This window comes from Helicoverpa zea, chromosome 20, assembly GCF_022581195.2.
Source record: "Helicoverpa zea isolate HzStark_Cry1AcR chromosome 20, ilHelZeax1.1, whole genome shotgun sequence".
In the NCBI taxonomy this organism is placed as follows: Eukaryota; Metazoa; Arthropoda; class Insecta; order Lepidoptera; family Noctuidae; genus Helicoverpa; species Helicoverpa zea.
In genome coordinates this window covers 10,824,333-10,845,345 of record NC_061471.1, presented here as the reverse complement: position 1 = coordinate 10,845,345, position 21,013 = coordinate 10,824,333, and the positions used below count along the sequence as shown (strand labels likewise).

At 36.7% G+C, this 21,013-nt stretch overlaps 1 protein-coding gene across 1 annotated transcript in view; it reads right to left on the bottom strand.

Annotated features, from left to right (window-relative positions):
• Positions 1–21,013, bottom strand: part of LOC124640026 (nephrin-like) — a 281,934-nt gene that overhangs the window by 13,493 nt on the left and 247,428 nt on the right. Inside the window, exons 10-16 of the mRNA XM_047177607.1 lie at positions 20,655–20,796; positions 19,227–19,357; positions 17,560–17,719; positions 14,087–14,243; positions 12,562–12,701; positions 11,572–11,708; positions 10,149–10,314 (exon numbers count right to left, since the gene is read on the bottom strand). Of these exons, the coding sequence (XP_047033563.1) occupies positions 10,149–10,314; positions 11,572–11,708; positions 12,562–12,701; positions 14,087–14,243; positions 17,560–17,719; positions 19,227–19,357; positions 20,655–20,796 (1,033 nt within the window). The remainder of the gene's footprint in view (positions 1–10,148; positions 10,315–11,571; positions 11,709–12,561; positions 12,702–14,086; positions 14,244–17,559; positions 17,720–19,226; positions 19,358–20,654; positions 20,797–21,013) is intronic.

The window sequence follows — 21,013 nt, the reverse complement described above, 5'->3', positions numbered from 1 at the left end:
CTATTGAAATTAGAAAAAAAGATTTCACTACAATTGCTATGATACAGATAAATTCATCAATACCACTACTATAAACCTGAAGAGTTTGTTTTCAGGTTTATTTGCTTGAACGCGCTGATTTAAGGAACTAAAAGTCAGATTTTAAAAATGTATGCGTCAATAAGAGATGACTTGACGCTTATACCTGTGCATGCTAAGCTAATACTGACTGAATTAATAATATCTTTTATTTATTTCTGTCGTAAGTTAACAAAAAATAAATTAAACTTTAATTAAACCCGACTAGACCGCCTTTAAATGGTGAATTCACACTTCAGGTTCCTACCCAGAGGCGACAGTCGATCAGGTGTGAACGCTTCACGAACAAAGTTCCAACTCGAGAGATGTGAACCGTTGGTAGGATGCACTTTGATTCTCCTTGAAGTGACTGTTTGTAGCTCAAGGCGGATGTCACGGTGGTGTGAATAAGATAGGGTTGTGGATTGTGGCTTTCTTGGTTGTAATTTTGTTTAGATCTTTTCTCGTATTTATTTCTAGTGTCATGGAAATAAATAAGTTGGAATCGCTTAGTGGTTAAAGCACCTGTTTCTCAAGTATGATTGCTTGGATTTGATTTCAAATCAATATCATCAATACATTTCTATGTTATAGTTAAATTATATGAATGTTCTTTCAATGCATAACTTGGACGCCAATGAATGAGAAAACATGTAGGATTACAGACAAACAGTCTAAATTGTCAATCCGCCCAAGAACAGGCATGGTAATTAATGCACATTTCTTCTCTGATGATATTATGTTAAGTTAGTATCTTCGCAATACCTATATTAAAGTAGTTCCTTCAAACTTTCAAGTCCACATTTATATTAAACATTATAATGATAACACCAATTTCGACAATAATCTACTTCCAAAAATTAAGTGCTTTATTGGAAAGCGCAGCAGTCCCTACTTATTAAAATTTGCGGTAGTTTATACGTTCATGTACCTGTATACGGGAAAACCAAAATGGTTATGAACTCTGTGGTCAGTACATAATATACCTACCTATACTATATGTTGTTATGTAGGTTTGTGCTAAGCTATTATAAATTGGTTCTGTGGTTTTTGGCCGGCGATATTGAAATTCAGTCTAAGCGAGGCTCATGATAAAAGTGGTCTGTGTTCCTAGTATAAAATGCGAGTATGCTATTAAAAATGTCATGTTAATTTAATTTATCTGGTTTACAATTAATTCAAACAATTAGTTTAAAAATATTTATTTTCTTTCTTTCTTTCTTTCTAGCTATTAATACAACACACATTTTTGGTAATTTTTAAAACGGATTAGCAGTTCCAGTGATTAGCGCATTCAAGCCTATACACTGTTCAGACTTATATACATTACCTACCTATTAGTGTTAATAAAAAGCATAAAAAAGATTCAAATTACAAATACACAGTTTTTTGAACACTTTGAATAAGTATAAAGATCAAACAAACGTACTCAAATCACAAAATTAAGTCATTCAAATCACCATTTAATCGCTTGTAAACTTGCAAATTTCAAATCACAGCTCTCTAACCATAGGTTTCATTTCTGAGAATAAACAACCGAACCATGTGTTTACTCATTTTATTATCGAGAATCCAGCTCAAGTTAGCGTGACTAAGCTATTAGACTGAGCCTAGTTTTCCATCTAGGAATTAAATGCCAGGTCGTAACCATGGGTTTATTATAGTCCTTGTGTAGTTTCAAAGACTTTGTAATGGTATTTTACTTTTGAAATTGGTTGGGGTTAATTTTGAAAATCAGTTTGTTTTGTTGTTTTAGATTGGTATGATTCGGTTCAGTTTTTTATTGTTTTCTTGGATTAAGTAAGTAAGCTAGTGACTAATGTACATGTTTCCTCAATAATTGCTTTGAAGATGGTAGATTCACAGCAAAAATATGTAAGTGTTATGTCTAAATTCATGTCTCTTTATTTATTTCTCATTAGTTTTCCAATAATGTATTCTTCTTTACCCAAATTCTTTCTCCGATTGATTATTTTATATCAGTACAAGATTAACATACGACCCACACATATAGGCTTAAAGGTCAACAACATAGTACTTGAACTGCTTTAAAAAAAATACAATAAATAACAAGGCTTTCAGATTTTTACAAACAAAATTCTAATACCACAGCAAACTCACTTAAAAAAGTAATACTAAGCTCTTTAAATAGAATTTCCAATACTGTTTGGAAGTCAATAAAACGGAATACAAAGAAATACATTATAATGGTTTAAGAGTTCGAATTGGATCGCAAATAAGCAAACAATTTCAGACTTCTAGGTTCAGACGTACCTACATGTGAAAATAAGAACAGTAAAACCAGTGTTCACAAGACTCCAAAATATTAGAGTCAAAATGTGTCCTTTTGAACCAAAAGCGGATCAAATATTCATAAACAAGTTTTTCAAAAGGTAATTGAATTAATTTACTTAATTATCAGGGATACTTATTAATTTTGGTCATTTGATGCCGATAGAAAAATAAGACAGGGTCCGCGTCCGGTGAACCCTTCAGACACCCAGATCAAAATTACCCCTTATCCCTGCTCAAAACATGGGCTATCTAACACTGAAGATTTTTTAATTGGACCAGGTATTCCTAAAGGTGTTCGTACAATCTCTTGGAAGAAGCCACTTGACGAAGCTGACCACAACAAGTGGAGAAGTCGTTTCTTCGGTGCCGGCAGTCCTTTCGGAAGTGGAAAATTTTTATGGCCGGTTATACACATCGCATGCATCTCGAACTGATCCCGGAAATGAGGATTCTAGAGCCACATTAACACGCCATTTCACCGAAGACCTGCCAGAAGTCAGCAGTGGCGAAATCGAGATCGCAAGAGGTAAGCCCGTACTGGGGGAGCTCCAGAAGCTTTTTAATGCCGTCTCGTTTGAAGGGAGAACTCCAGAGGCGTGGAGTAGGAGTGTTGTCGTCCTGTTCTTCAAAAAGGGAGACAAAACCCAGTTGAAGAACTATCGACCCATTTCCCTCCTAAGCCACGTATATAAGCTGTTCTCAAGAGTGATCACGAACCGACTTGCGCGAAGACTCGACGAATTTCAATCACCGGAGCAGGCTGGGTTTCGGAGCGGATACGGCACCATAGACCACATCCACACAGTGCGGCAGATTATACAGAAGACCGAAGAGTATAATCAGCCCCTGTGTCTAGCATTTGTGGACTATGAGAAGGCCTTTGACTCGGTTGAAATCTGGTCTGTTCTGGAGTCCCTGCAGCGTTGTCAAGTAGATTGGCGATACATACAAGTGATGAGATGTCTCTACGAAGCCGCTACAATGTCCGTCCAAGTACAGAATCAGCAAACAAGGCCCATACCGTTGCATCGAGGAGTGAGACAAGGGGATGTTATTTCCCCGAAACTGTTCACTAATGCAATGGAGGATATGTTCAAGACGCTGAACTGGAAAGGACGCGGCATCAACATCAATGGCGAACACATCTCTCACTTGAGATTTGCTGACGATATCGTCATCATGGCGGAAACGCTGCAGGACCTACAACAGATGCTGAACGACCTGGCTGAATCTTCTCTACGCATCGGCCTACGGATGAACTTGGACAAAACCAAGGTCATGTTCAATGAACATGTTCTACCGGAACCGATTGCGATACACGGCGCCGTTCTCGAAGTTGTTCGGAAATATGTATACCTCGGGCAGACATTGCAGTTAGGTAGAAACAACTCTGAGGACGAGGTGAATAGGAGAATTCAGTTGGGTTGGGCTGCATTTGGGAAGCTACGTCGAGTCCTAACATCGTCGATCCCACGGTGTCTAAAGACAAAAGTCTTCAATCAGTGCGTCCTACCTGTCATGACTTACGGAGCCGAAACGTGGACACTGGCGGTACGGCTGGTGCACAAGTTTAAAGTCGCTCAGCGGACTATGGAAAGAGCTATGCTCGGCGTTTCTCTGAGGGATCGCATCAGAAATCCTCTTTCTCGGCAACCGCCACTGTGTTCGGACGTGTTTGTACCGGTGTCTTCTGATCGACCAGCGATTAGGACCCCTTGCTTACGGAACTTTGCGCAGCCGTCGGTGTCTCGCACGACTGGACGTCGAGCCTGCCTTTCACTTTGCATCGACCAACGAGTAAGACCCTTCGATATATGAAACTTTGTACCGCCGCCAGTGTCTCGCACGCTTGGTTCTGTCGTGGAATCGGTCCCTCTTGCTTGCGCTTAGTGCCTACAGATATAAGGTGACTCCCCTCGGGGGTTTCGAGAGAGGAATAGCAATAACTTGCAACGCTCAAAGCGCCTCCCACCTGACCCTGCATACATCTGTTACTAATCACTTGTGACTCACAGTGTCCTGGTAACATGTCTTCATCACAGCTAAATAAATCATCATCAGATTTAGATATTGCGAACGACATGGAGATCGATAAGACACCCCCAAATTACATTACCGTTCGAAGCAAAAACACAAAAGAGGAAAAACTGATTTCCGAATTTAGCAGCTTCAAGGAAGAAGTGAAGAAAATGCTCTCAACATTTACTAACATTCAAAAGAATGAACTGACGACAATAACATCAAATTTAAAGGACATTCAACAATCTAACAGCAAAATAGAAGCGAGTGTCGAAGGTCTGTCTAACCTGTATGATGAATTTCAAAAAAAGATACAATCTCTTGAATTGCAAACAAAAAAAGACCGGGAATATATAACCATCCTGGAAGATAGGCTGGAGGATCTACAGAGACGTTCCCAGAAAAATTGTATCGAGCTTAAAAATGTTCCTAGGAAAGCCCAAGAAACGAAGGAGGACCTTATAAACATGGTAATGTGCCTTTCAAAAAACATTAGTGTTGATTTAGATGCTAAAGAAATTAAAGATATTCACAGAATCCAGGGCAAGGATAAGTTAAAAGACACTCCGATTGTTGTCGAGTTCGGTTCAACTTTAATAAAATCTGACATACTCCAAAAAGCCAAATCTTATAACAGGAAAAATGCTACAAAACTCCAAGCAAAACATTTAGGATTTACTACTAAGGAAGAAAGCCCAATATTCATAGCAGAACAACTCACGACCAAGGGAAACCGACTGTACTTTTTGGCGCGTGATTTAGCCAAAACTAAACACTATAAATTCTGCTGGACTGCTTTTGGACGGATCTTTGTTCGCCGAAATGAAAACTCTCCGACTGTTATTATTAGGAATGAAGCACAGGTGCACCACCTACTTCAGGAACCATGACTAAGTTATGTATTCTTCATTCTAGCATTTATATTTCATAAGCTCCTTGCATGTATTTGTATCACTTTTGTTTTTCGTTTAAATTATCAGAATACCTTGATCATAACGCTAAAACAGATGTATAAAATCAAGCACGCTCAACTCTCAAAAAGTGTTATTTACAACATATTCACACAATACACACCCATACACTCATTAATAACCCGTCACACAAATTCAACATCAAATAAAAACCATTTATACCACACAACGTTCTCACACTCACCTCTTACAGTTCCTAATAATCAATGCAAATATACAGATATAATAACTATGTCACTGGTAAATTATGACTCAAACTGTAGCTACTACCGCCTGATTACGTACTCTAATAATGGACGATAGATTAAGCAGTTGGGAAGAATTGGATACCACTGAGACGGCTAAGTCTGCTATTCTTGATGTGTCACAATTACATACATACTCACTAAATGGTACTAATAACTTAAATGTACTTACGCAAAATATAAGGAGCATTTACAGAAACATTGACGATTTTCAGATAACATTATCACAACTCAGTGTTGAACCGGATGTAATTATCCTAACAGAATGTAGACTAAACACTAACAAACCATTACCCGTACTTAACAATTATAACTCGTTCAGTACCATAAGACAAATTAACCAAAACGATGGCGTAGTAGCATATATAAAATGTGACCACTTACTTAAAGCCTCTGAAATTGAATTAACACACGCATCTGCCCTACAAATATGTATCTCAAACTTCACCATTATAGGTATTTACCGTTCTCCGTCAAACGCCTCTACAGATAGTTTTGTAACCTCACTTGATAAATATCTTCAAAGCATACATACACATAAAAACATTGTAATTACTGGTGACTTAAACATAAATTTAATAGAAAAACCGACAGAACCCGCACACATAAGAACAAGCAGACTGACATATTTGGATATGACAGCTGTACATGGCTTCCTCCCGGGGCACTGTTTGCCTACGAGAGAGGAGAACTGCCTCGACCATGTTCTCCTTAAATTAGACAAATCAAAAAACTCTGCATTCGTGGCAGTCTTAAATACGTCTGTTACGGATCACGCTATGGTGCTAATAAATATATCCCACTCATATCATAACAAGAATTATGTCAAATATAAAACTATAACAAACTGGGAACATGCCTATAAATACCTTTTAAGCACAGACATAACTTCTATAAACATGCATAGAGACCCAAACATTCTAGCCAACGCGTTAATAGACGCGATTAGGACATCCCTCCTCAGAAACACTTGTATCATAGCAGTGTCCAGCTCCAAGCGTACCCTAAAGCCCTGGATAACTGTAGGCGTTCTAAAATGTATTAGATTTAGAAATAAACTACAGTTACAAAAGAGGAAAGACCCTTTTAATGTTATTTTAATTATAACTTACAGACGTTTTCGCACATATTGTTCTAATCTAATTAATAAACTGAAACGACAATATCATAAAAAACAAATAACAGATTCTTTAAATAATTCTAAACAACTTTGGCTTAAAATAAATGACATCACTAATTATAAAAACCCTAAGGTACCTAGCACTCATCTACTACACATCACACCAAATCCAATTAACTCATTAAACCGGGTAAACCAATTCTTTGTGACCATCGGAAAAACACTTGCGGAAGAAATTATAACCCTAACTGGACAAACATCTATTTCTATCAATAACGCTAGTGCATTATATCAAAGTAACTCATTCGTGTTGCTGGAGACAGACCCGGCTGAAGTGGATAGCATACTTGGGTCGCTTGACTCAGGGTGTGCTACGGGGTGGGATGGCATACCTGTGGGGTTCCTTAAATTAGCTAGAGAATTAGTAGTTCCTCTTATTAGTCAGTTAACTAATCTGTGCTTTACTACGGGCATATTTCCTACCGCGCTTAAACGTTCTATCATAACACCGGTGCACAAGAGTGGTGACAGATGCGATGTCAACAACTATCGCCCGATATCTGTCTTACCAGCAATTTCGAAAATAATAGAAAAGATAATAAATAGAAGACTTACAAGCTATCTAAATAAATACAAAATTCTCTCTGACTCACAATATGGCTTCAGGCAGGGTCGGTCAACTCTGGATGCGGTCACTGCACTAACGTCTGAGATTGCTGATAAGGTTGATAAGGGTTATAAATGCGTTGCAGTGTTCCTTGATCTAAAAAAGGCATTTGACACCGTATCTGTTTCCATTCTTGTGCAACGACTAGAGGAAATTGGAATAAGAGGGAAGGCTCTCTCCCTTTTCGACAGTTACCTCCAGTCAAGGAGACAGCTAGTTAAAGTAGGTGACTCATGTAGCGAAGAGGAAAACATTGCATTTGGAGTTCCACAGGGCTCAGTCTTGGGCCCCCCACTGTTCCTGTTGTATATTAATGAACTCTGCAACCTACCTAACAGTGGGGGGAAAATCTTCTCTTACGCAGACGACACAGCCATAGTCTATCACGGTGAGACGTGGGATGCTGTGTGCTATCATGCCGAGCAAGGACTAGTAGTTGTAGACAGATGGCTCAAAGCAAATCTACTTACCCTAAGCGTTCCTAAAACAAATTACATTTGCTTTTCCCCCAGTATACGGTCCAAACCAAGTGCAGAATTTAAAATTAGAATACACACATGCTCTGACTCTATAGACCAAACATGCAGTTGTCAAGTCATTAAACATGTCTCTTCCATAAGATACCTGGGAGTGATGGTCGATGAGTGTTTAAATTGGCACCCCCACATTGAGACTATCACGAAACGAGTACGTAAATTCATATGGATATTTAAAAATCTCAGGTATGTGATGCCACAGGAAACACTCAAAAGGGTCTATGTTGCGCTCACTCAATCGGTTATTGCATACTGTTTACCAGTGTGGGGAGGGGCCACTAAAACTAAACTCCTTGAGTTAGAAAGAGCCCAAAGGTCACTTCTCAAAGTAATACACTGTAAACCATATAGATATCCCACATTCGATCTTTACAGAGAAAGTGGCCTACTCTCAGTACGGAAATTATATTATCTAATTACTACCTTATATTTACAAAAATCTATTCCACCTAGTCGAGATGGACGGGAAAGAAGAAGGGATGCAGTGGCTTACTCCCCAAGGGTCAGAACCACCTTCGCCCAGCGCCAATACGCAACCCAATCAGCCTACATCTACAATAAAATTAACACTAAGCTACGGTTCCACAATGAGCCTGCATTCGTGACTAAAAAGTTATTAACTGAGTGGCTAAAAACACTCACCTACGAGGAGACTGAACTTATTTTGAACAGACTTCAGTAAGCGATTTTTTACTATACATACATTTAATGAAGACACGCACACATACGACACATAACATAATAGGCAAACACACTTACGTTCCACACACATACACACTTACACACACACACTCACACACGCACACACACACAATCACTTTAAACACAAAGAGCTGCTGCTACTCAAAATCTAAGATTAAGATTAAGATTTTTGCTTCATATTTTAAGTTTATTTTTTAATTTTACTTTTACTTTATTTTGTCTGTATTTACTTTTAAGTCTTCAATTGTAAAACCTAGTCTCAATTTTGCTACATAAGGGAAAGAGCGAGATAGCCCCAACACAAGTATTATTAATTACTTACTGGGGTTGTCTCATTTATAAAATTATTGTGACAGTTTGAGACAAATAAACATTTTTCATTTTTCATTTTCATTTTCATTTTCAGAAATGAGGTAATCCGTCAGAGAACCAAGGTCATCGACATAGCCTACCGAATCAGCAAGCTGAAGTGGCAGTGGGCTGGCCATATTAGCCGAAGAACCGATAACCGTTGGGGTAAACGAGTTCTAGAGTGGAGACCAGGCCTCGGCAAACGTAGTGTAGTCCTCAGACACGGTGGACTTGCGCAAGACGGCTGGCAGGAGCTGGATGCGAGAAGCCGAAAATAGATCTCAGTGGCATGCACTTGGAGAGGCCTATGTCCAGCAGTGGACTGCGATAGGCTGATGATGAGGTATTCCTGAGATCAACGCGTTTAGCTTTAAATTAGTACCTATGGAGAAACATTGAACTATAAATTATTAAAATCAAGTGAACCTTCTGTAACATTCTATTGACACTACAAAACCGAATGTGGGCGTCATTTGGAGCGTGAGAACTTCTTATTCGGAGGAAGTTCCAATGGCGTTAGCAACAGATTCTAAACGGAAAAGTATCAAGTGGACACAGTATTGAGTTCTAGGATATGTTGAAAAGAAATACTTGTGTGTATGTACGTTTTAAATAGAAATATCTTCCATACATGGGCATTATTTTGTTTAGAGTCACCAGATTTTTTATAGCTCTATATTTGGAAAAGATTCATGTTGGTTTAAATAATAATTTGTATAACTCATTGTAGTTCTGTTTGATTTGGTCTTATCATATGAATTTGAATGCCCCATAACTTTAACAGGTTCGTAGAACATGTTAACTGATATTGTTAGTCACGATAGTTTGGTTAGTAAATAACATGACGTTCGTATTTACCAATTTCGACATATTTCACAATTACAATCAACGATTTCATGAGGTTATGACATATGGAGTTGTTAAGTTAAAGAAACTCGCTTTTTTCATATTTCCTGACTGAATGTAAAATTAATGTTTCGAATTTTTTGCTGCTAATATTTTCAGTCACAGTATCCAGACAATAACCCCTCTAGATTGTTAAGAGAAAGTAGATAAGTCGGTAGATTAGTATGTAAAATTTTTGCAACCACAAAATTACCTTTCCTATCAATAGCAGACTCGACTGCCGGCCGGCCGGGTTTGTCACAACCCCTCAAAAAAAAACATCAAAATCTAAAAACTTACCAGTAAACTTAGCCTGTCCTTTCAACGTGACAGTTTCTATGGTAGACACGTCACTCCTTCCCTTAGCGTTGACAGCATACAGGTCAATCCTGTAGCTCACTCCTGGTGGAAGACCTCGGATCTCGAAGTACGGAGGGGTTCGGTTCGTTGATACGTTGTAGCGGACCTGAGAGATAATTGTTTGTTAATTAATGATGGAGTTAATGAAAAGAGGTAGGGCAGTTTAAAGAGAAGAATACCACAACAAAACTGTATTAAAACAATAGATAAGAATACAAAAACAATACTTAGTTACTCATATAGTGCTCGTTGTTCATTTGGAAAAGTCTCAAGGCGTATGTTTAAATTAGGGAGAAAAATAAACGATTTGCAGGATTGCTGCATGCAAATAAAAAAAAATGTTTTCATAATCAAAATAAAAAATGTGAAAAGTATGGCTAGACGACACAAAAAATGAAGTCGCAAATGTACATAAAAATATTTGTAGTTTGTACCAGTTCTTCTTAAAGAAGGAACGCTGGAAAATTGAGAGCTTTCGAAGCGACTTCCTTAATTAAAACAAAAATCTCTCAAAAGAAGCAAGCAAGAGATACGTTATGACCTATTTTTTCATTTGCTCCTTACAATTTTCATGCTGTCATAATAAGCTACATTTCTAGGCTCATTTTCAGTACAGAAAACTGAAAACAAAATTACTTGCATGAAAATATTTATACGAAAATCTCGGCTTAACTGGAATTCCAGGATTTTGTGCTGTGCACTTTATGGCGGATCAAAAGCATCAAATTATAATATAAAGTTTCTGATATTTTTGTTGCTTTCTGGCAGAAGTAAGGTTAATTTGCGTAATTGTTTTTATACACAATATTTTTATTTATGAAGGAAATCTATACAACATTAAGTACAAGATATTTTCCTTTTACGGCTGAGCAAACCTCATAAGACTCATACGGTAGTGAAAATATGAGCTATTTAGCAAAGTGGTACTTTCCTGACTGCGGACGTAAAGTCTCTGTACTCGTGGAGATTACTTACTTAAAAGGACCAACAGCGAGAAGATATAATACTAACATTGTTGGCGTTTCCTTGTTATTTTAGGGTATTCTAGTTTCATACAATAAAACTAAAGACTATAATAATATAAACCACTTCTATGTGATCCCCAATCGATTTCCAAATAATACAATAGAATTTTTAAGACTAAATATAAGATTTTCTTATTTATATCAAAGATATAAGAATGCAGTAAGCAGTAAGGCCTGATTACCTATTTTCAAAAATAACAGGGCATGTCTCAAAGTTGGTGTCAAAATAAACACAATCATCAGACCTGTAGGTATCGGCTTCAAAAGCCATGTTAAGAGGTAATTATTTTGTCTTTGTCAGTTTTTTTTTTGTTAAAAATAGGAACAAGTCTACTTACAATAAGAGACGGTAATTCCAGCAGTTCCATGAGGAATGTTTGTGGCAGTCCACCGTCGAAGTTCTCAACGCACTCCACGTTCAAGGAGTCGATGCTCTGGTTGGCTACTGAGCAGTTTTGCAGGTGGAATGGACGACCTGGACAAAGGGAACTAGTGGTTAGTCATGGGTATGAGAGTGAAGGAATAGTGAGAGCACCTGTGTCTGCGCAAATGCTTGTGCACTATTATATATCCTGCGCAGCTGGCTGATCTCCTTATATGAGCCGCTGTGGACGGTTAACGGCTTGTAGGACATCATGTAGGAGTAGGAAATAAGAATTGTTATCATTACCATTCTTATTAAAAATTATAAATTTGATTACCTACCTATTTATAATATTTACGTCAAAATTTACGGAAGTATCGACTAATTACATTAAGAAACTGACATTTGAAAACTATTTTTGACATGATAACAACTACAAGATAAGTCAGTAGTCCATTCAAAAGTTAGAAGGCAAGAAATAGGGCTCAAAAATCCAACTTTAATATAATTTTGGAAGTAATCTATAAATAAACCCGAATGACGCAGGATCTAATCTTGTTATTAGTTTTCCAAGTTTATTAGTAGGCTATTTTTGGACTGATTTGGGAACGTTATTTTAGTATCAAAGTTAATCCTGGCACGATATTATAAGTAGATAGAGGTAGGTTTTCCATTAATTTGAGAGCATGCGTTCTTTTGTTATTTGTTACCCAGTTTATATCTAGAAGCAACTGTGTATGTGTGTAGATACAACTGAAAATTACATATGTATGTGCATTTTTTAGAAGCAGACTGATCGCCTGATGTCAAGTTATCTCCTCTCGTTACATGGACAACCATAGGAGACGCAAGTTTGTTGCCAGCCTTTTTAATGCAGTATGCTCTTTTCTCAAAAGTTTGAAGGTCATATTTTTATTTTGTGCCAGGTTAAAAGCTTAAAATGATTGTAGTATGATTATTTTACCTGCAGCCACCAATTGGAATAGACACGGTACTTTCTGCTGGCCCACTGCGTTTTCTCCGTAGCAGGCTAAAGTACCGTATTCCATGTCTGTGGTTGGAGTGTAGTTGAGGGTAGAAGTATGGCCGTGACTGCTGTATAACCTGTGCAGAAAAAAAAATAGAGATTTTATGCAATGTTCCTCAAAAAAGAAATGATCGATCTGTCTTGCTTGCGGACGGTATAACTTTTAAAGGTTTATATAGTCTATGAGACTTATGTCAAAAACCATTCGTAAGCAAAACGACTCGTTTCACCTTATAATAAACCAGTGTCCAGGATTAAAGGATCAATAACTTAATATTATTATGATTTAATTTGATGGAATATCAAGTCATAAAGATTATTTTAGACAAACGGAAGAGGTTGACAGAACTTTTAATTTTTTCACAAATCAACTTATTTATTTTCAATTTCCATGTTATTTGTGGAATAATTACCACCCAAATAAATGCAATCATACGATCAAAATACCAAACAATAATACAGTAATCCATACACAATTCAAGTATCAAACACCAGAATTAGCCAATGGTTAGTTTAGCACTTTATTTTGTAACCGTTTGATATCGCATTCAGTGTGTTTGACAATAAACACTACAATGTTAACATTTAACTATTGTTAACATCTAAAATGAGTGGCTGATGTTAATATCGTATTTCATCGGATCATTTGTTTATGAGCATAAACAGAATTGCGGACACGACTGTTTATTGTCAGTGACTGTGTTAAAGATAAAAGGACTAGGTTTGGCGTTTAGTGTCAAATATTGTAGCTATGGTGTAAAGTTTTGATAATTTCTAGACCTGTTTTACAATAGCAATGTGTAAATTATATTGCCACTCAAGGATAGGATAGACTTTCAGCGATAAACGAAGGAGTGTTTAAAGTATTACACACACTAGTCTGGCTCACCCGCTTTCGTGAAATAAAACATTCACTTATTATTTTAAAGAATAAAAAACGTTTCACCCATGTTATTTATCGGTATTTATCTGGCTTACGAAAATTATTATTAGAATTAACCAGCTAAACCAAATCGTAATTTTGTTTTATTTATTGAGGCATAATAAATTAACTGCTGCATAGTTCATAAAATATTTATTAAATCCAAAAGGTAATTTGCAGCCCACTGCATTATCCGCAGATTAAACATAAATAATAACTAATAAATAATTTGTGGGTGCGATACCCAAAATACGTAAATGAGCTATGTTGTCCAATTTATGCTGCTTATTAAAATTGTTTCACTAGGTTAGAATTATGATAGAAAAATATAGAACATTCATCCGATAGTTAGCCTTCATAGAGGATTTTGTCCCGCCACTTCAACTTTGTGAAAGACATGTGAAGTAGGTAGTACCTACATACATTTTTTCAACCAAAAATTGCGGCCAAAATTCAGATATTTAAATAAACATCTTACAACTTAATCAAGGCCTAGATCTATTCAAAATAGGTTAACAATTAAAATTAAAAACTACTTACTTAGGCGGCAATTCGGTCTGCTCTCCAGAATTGTTGAAGGTCCAATGAAAGGAGACGAGAGCAGGGTTGGCATCCACGGAACAGTGTAGACTGACTGTTTCTTGTTTCAGTGCCCCGAAGAGTTCACCGTCCCTTCTCTCTGCGCACACTGGGGCATCTAGAGAGAAAGATTATTTATTTAACGGATGGTTAATTACATTGTTACGAAGTAAACAGGGACACATTGTATGTTTTAGTACCTGTGTACACTTTTTAATGACTAACAAATTTTAATCATCATCTATATATGTACATATAAATACGCCAGGCTTAAAATTTCGATATTTAATATAATTGTCTGGTGATTATTAGTAAGAGACCCCGTTACTTAATTTAGTAGAAAACATAAGGTATTGCCTACGAGCGGAACAGATTTTTTTGTTTGTGATTATACGTGATCTTTGCATGTTCTTCAGCATGCGAAATCAGTAATCTATCCAAGTAATAAATACTATTATAAACAATATCAAACTTAGACCAACTGACGTACAAAATGACATCATGTCGCCTAACACAACGGTGAAACTTGGCGATCGTTATAAAAGTGCTGCGCCCAACTTGGCCGGCAGTTTTAATGATAAAGTCCAACCTGTGACGTGGAACTAGTTTTACTGAATTTATATGGATTTTTACTAATAAAGATGGGACTTGAACTTCATAGAACTTGATGCGTGATGGTAAGGCTAATTTCATTGTTAATTTTTTTATGCTTGTAAATTATTATTTATAACTTTTTGAGCGTTATAAGCCATGTGTATCTACATAGCTAAAATAGACTTGTTGAGCCTTCTAACAGACATAAATATACCTACACATCAATAGTGCAATGTGAAGGCCTCAAATACACAACCTCTCGATAGCAAAGCCCATAATTTTACTGTTGTTCTCTTAAATAATCCAACAGCATACCTATCACCTAATTTCGATCAAATTTTCAATCCACCTGGATTCTATCAAACAAGCCCGCTTATATAAAAAGACAATGCGTTAAGATCTTCTCAGCAACACCTAATACATTTTGCAAGTAAATTGCATTTTCTAAGGTTTCAACACCACATCCGCGGTTGACGGAAGCAGGGGATGTTTTATCCCGGGGGTATTTTAACCCACCTTTGTCTCGCAACAAATTTTAATATAATTCTGTACCGTTTTAAGTGATAATGTTTTCAAGTGTTTCAGTTTTGCGTTCTTAATTGTCCGTTTTTTCGGGTGGAAAATTTCGAGTACTTTTAGTAGAGGGTTTTTGAGACAGTTTAAGAAACTATTGTCTGGGTATTTGGGTACTTTTCGCGGTTGAGAAAATTCTCTTTCTTTGCCAGTAGAATGCTGTTATTTACGTTTAAAGCTCGGTTAGCAAGCATTTTGTAGTTATTGCATCGTTAATTTTAGTGCCAGTAGATAAGAACTCGGAGCGTTCCAAGATTTTAGTGTTGCGGTGGACATATTAAACTGAAGGAAGTTTATGGAATAGCAGACATTTCGTTTTTCTAAAATTTTTAGACTTTCATATAGTTAGAAACAGAAGTACACACCCCCAAAACTAATCTACCTATTCCAATAATATCACTTAGGTACCATCCAACATTATAGAAACAAAGGTCATTGCCACTCAATTCAAAAGCAAAGTAAATCTCAAACTACCTATAATATTACTGAATACATTTCACATCCGAAAACTTGGTCGTATTAAACGTGACCGTACAATAACCGTTCAGAAACCCAAACCAAATATTCAAACGGTGATTGTTCTATAGTCACATTGTACTACTAAACTTCCAATTACATTGTTTGAATGTATCACGGAGAATTGAATGACTGGCGGAGGTGCCATAATGGAAAATCTCGTATGAAAGTACCTCGCCAAAATGCGGGTGTTAGGGGGACGAGGAACGTTACTGTCTTCGCCCTTATACGTCTTCCTTGGACCTGTGCATTTTCTGTAATACCAAAAATCGTTCACATATGTCTCAAAGAACACGAACGTTTCGTTAGTTCATCCGTAACTGTTCTTTTAGGTCATGCCTACGTATTTGACCTACAAGAAAGCACCTGACCTACCAGCATTATGGCATCTCCACTCATTTCCTTACTCCATGGAATATACTAAGCAAACACTTATTACTTCGTTACACAGTTTCAGGCATTATTCCGGCAAATGTCCGCGTAACATCTTTCCTGAAAGCATTATCCAAACGTACTGGATCTAGGTCCCAAAGCAATCTAGCTGACTCTAAAATTTTGTTAACCTCAAACGAATATGGAATGTACTCGAAAATTAGGGTTGGTATTTACTTGGATTTGAATTGGCAATGAGAAATTTTGATATATACTAAATACCTTCTGATGAGTTGTGAATATACCTGTGTCCCTATAATTTGGTATGACATATTTCGAAATTAGAAGTAAGGATAGTTTTTCGGGTGTATGAATTAATTTATTACTCCCGGGACGCGATCGAAATGTGAGGAACAAAATCAACTTGAATATATGAAGATGTGACTGCGTATGTATAGTTTATTTATCAAGGTATAAATTTCTTATATTGTTCGTTGACCCCTTTTGTATTACTATGCAAAAGGTCACGCAGTAGTGTCCAGATTTTATTATTCTTTTAGGTGGCTATTTATCGACGTTTTGTGTAGTGTTTTGTTTCAACCAAAATCTTAACCGTCTTACCACAAAAACTTTTAAACGTCAGTTTATGCCTTGTCTAAAAAAATGTCAAATTATGACGTTGACATACGGTTCATTTTGCAGCCAAATTTTTTTTAGACAAGTGTAAAACAGGGGTTTAAGTTTTTGTAGTAAGGCCATAAGTATTTATTGTGTTTCGAATTGCAGCACCGAGTATTATACTTATATTATGTAATCATGTTATACAGCCTTTTTTTTAGATATATTTTTTTCATTAGACTGTATTGTTTAATTTGTAGCAATTCGAATACTCGCCACTATAATACAACCCTACATTTAGTCCCTGGTGACACGCGCTTCTATCTGAAACATGAGTCCGAGTGTTGGCTGCAGCTGATACGGAAATGTGTTAATAATTCCTACGTGCATTACAAATTGCACTTTTAATTTTACAGTGGGCAATGTTAAGGGATTCATTCACTTCTGTTGTATCATCTAATAGTCGGCTTAGTCGGACCATTTTTGAGTGACACACATTTTAACCGACTTAAAAAAAGAGGTTCTCAATTTGCATCCGTATGTATGTATGTTTGTGCGCGATTATCTCCCGTTTGGCTGAACCAATTTTGATGCGATTTTCAGCACAAGCACAAAACAAGTCAGACTTAAGAGATGCTTTAAGGCTTTAATTAAAGTCAGTTTTAGTAGAGACAGTTTGAGGCCCTATTCTAGGATTAGGGAACTATTCTAATATGAATACACTGACTAACTACCTCAAAACAAATTAAACAAATACTCACATCTAACCAACAATGTAACAGGGTTGCTAGTCCCCTTCCCCTCACTGTTGGCCGCCATACAGGTGTAGTCCCCCGCCGCTGCCCGCGTCACACTCTGTAGGACCAAGCTCTGTGCGCTCAGGATGATGCCTGCGGCCTCGTTGTGGAAGATTTCTGAGTTCTAGGAAAAATATAAGGTTTGAAGACTCAGAAAAAAAATATTTCATAATGCTGTAATTATTTTTCTCAGTTAATTTTGGATGTATGGCAGTGGATCAAGGATTATCTTGATAAACAACAAACAATTTACCTATTATATAAGTTTTTTTTTTGTGTAAATCAAGTAGCTGCTAAGAGGCCCTTTTCAATTCAAAAGTAAACTAATACTCAATGATAAGACATGCTGATTTTTCATGTTCATTTTTTTTAAGATATTATGGTCACTATAATGCAAAAAAAAAAGTCGTGGTGGCCTAGTGGGCAAAGAACCAACCTCTCGAGTATGAGAGCGCGGGTTCGATTCCAAGTCAGGCAAGTACCAATGCAACTTTTCTAAGTTTGTATGTACTTTCTAAGTATAGCTTAGACACCAAATGACTGTGTTTCGGATGGCACGTTAAACTGTAGGTCCCGGCTGTCATTGAACATCCTTGGCAGTCGTTACGGGTAGTCAGACATCAGTAAGTCTGACACCAGTCTAATCAAGGGGTATCGGGTTGCCTGGGTAACTGGGTTGAGGAGGTCAGATAGGCAGTCGCTTCTTGTAAAGCACTGGTACTCAGCTGAATCCGGTTAGACTGGAAGCCGACCCCAACATAGTTGGGAAAAGGCTCGGAGGATGATGATGGTCACTATAATGCAACAAACGCTTCAATATTGAGGGGACATAACATTGGTCAAACCAGACATTTAAAACCACCATCAACATAATTAAGAACAAAAGCACCCCATTACGAAGTCCAAAGCAAACACATGGAGTTACAAATGGCGCACTATTCGCTGCCAAAGCAAAACGTTATAAATTAAATGTCTTTTAACAGCAAAATGCAGCAAAACACAGACATTTCCTGGAAGCTCTATACGTAAAGAATTTATGGTCTCTCGTGAATAATTTTTGTACCACATTTATGTTTTGTGTTGCACTCCAATAAAGGTTTCTAGTGAAATTGTTAGAGGACCACATAATACAGCTATGAATAAATTAGTAAATTAAAGTATTGATTTGTATAAACATCTAGCTAAGATACACTGATATTATAAATAAGGAGAAATTTTATGCTCAGTAGTTTTGGTAATACAGCTGCTAAGACTCTAAAGAAAAAGAATTGGCTTAACGAAAATAGCTTAGATATGAAGTACATCGTTAGCGATTTTCCAAATCCTAATAAGAGTACCAACTTGGAGAAATTATTGTCATTACCTAGTAGATTTCATAACACTACAACACAACTAATACATTAGCACCAGAGAAGCTAATCGTCAAATCCTTATTATACTTTACTTGTTTCACATAATTTCTCTTAAAAACCACAGAGTACACATACGTATGCTTACCTACACATGTTATGCCTCTATATACTGTTGGTACGCAAACTGACAGTGACCTTACTATCGTTAATACCCTAAAATCTGATTCACTAGATATTCTAAACATTAAATCCACAATAGAAGTTCCAATGGCTACTCACATCATGAAACCAGACCAGGCGATGCGTCTTGGGATTAGCCTTGACAGTGCACTCGAAGTAGACGTCGTCGCCTTCCTTAATCTCATCAGGGTTTAGGTTCGAACCCATCTTCAGGTCCACTATGGGGACATCTGTGAACAGAACGATTAGTTAGCAAGATTATAAGCACAGGTAATTAGAGCTACTGTTGTAAATGGATGTCCAGAATTTAAATCCTAAGTTTTTGAGTTTTTGACACATTTTGATCGTTTGTTTTGGGATTTTGACAGTTGTTAATTAGGAATTACCTACCTAGTGTCGTAAGTTTTCAGACCTACACTGCAAAGTTATTTATTTTCAATTTTACACCTATATATTTTCTTAAAAAAACTGGATTTATAACATACCACCACACTTCACATACTCTTTTAAAAACACTAGGACAATTCAAGTTGAACCCACAACACAACCTAGCAGCAGATTCAATAATCTGTGTCGCTGCTGTGATACAATGATACCTATACCTAGTTAACTTAACATTAAAAGTTACTGGGTAAAGATCTTTTAAAAACGAACTCAATTTCATAAAAATATGCAATACATTTTCTGCTAAAAAAACAAAACACTATAAAAACCCAGACATTATTCCAACACTTCAATCCACAATTTCAAGGAGTCACGAAGACAAACTGTGAGTAATGTAATATTACTAGAACAACATGAATTCGATCAAACGGTAATAGCTGAGCAATTTCAAAACATCTTTCAACTCCACACTCGTATACTAATGTTATCGAGAGAATCGATGTGAAAGAAAAACAATGTTTTAACAAAGAAACTTGCTTCGAAGTTATCCAATCAGAAGTTGATATCAGAATTAGCGTCATGACTTGAAATAACCAACTTGTTAATACAGAAGAGACACGTGTTCAAACACCACTTTCAGAGATATTTAGTTTAGAATTAGTTTTTTCATTAAACTACGAAGTTCCTTAGCTTGAAGATATTTGTAAAGTTTCTTACTGGAAAATAAATGAGAAAATTTATGTTGCGCAAGTTATTACACCTAATATTGGGATATTAAAGTTTTGTGTTGTTTTAGTTTAGTGTACCTTGTTATGTAATTTTAACACTTTTGAAGAACTTTAACACATCAGATATGATAAAGGTAAAAGAAGCCAATTTAGTGAATGATCCTATCTTATCGACATTTATCACATCTAAAACCAAAGATAAAAATGCCTTCAGGCTTACATTACAGTGTTGAAGAGGAAAAAAAAATACTATGATCTGTCTTTAAATACTAGTTATCTAAACTTCCACTAAGATATTGTTGTCAACATTCCCCCCAATCCAATCCTCCCAAGATATCCATTCGATCTCTCAACAACTACGTCACTTAGAAGCCATCCATCTCCCCAATCAAAGCTTGGACCGTTCAATACTCACAGTGAACATTGAGCCTCCATTTGTCCTCAATCGCGGAGTCCTGTATATGTTTGTTTTCAGCTCGGCACGTCAAATATTTGCCATCATCCTCGACGCTTGGCACTAAGCTCAACACGCTCAGTGTTTCGTTGTTCTCGGAAAACTGGAAAGATGCGCTTTACGTTAAATTGCATTTGATATTGTATGCTTTGCTTGTTTGGTGTTGAGATTGGTTTGCTTGTGAAGGAATGAGGGGTTTTGAACGTTGTTGGGAGGTTGATTTTAGAGGAATTTGTTGTTTTTGTCTGGGAATTTTGCCAACTTGGGAATATAATTAACAGATACTTTGACAGAAATATAAATTGTGACTTTAATCCCAA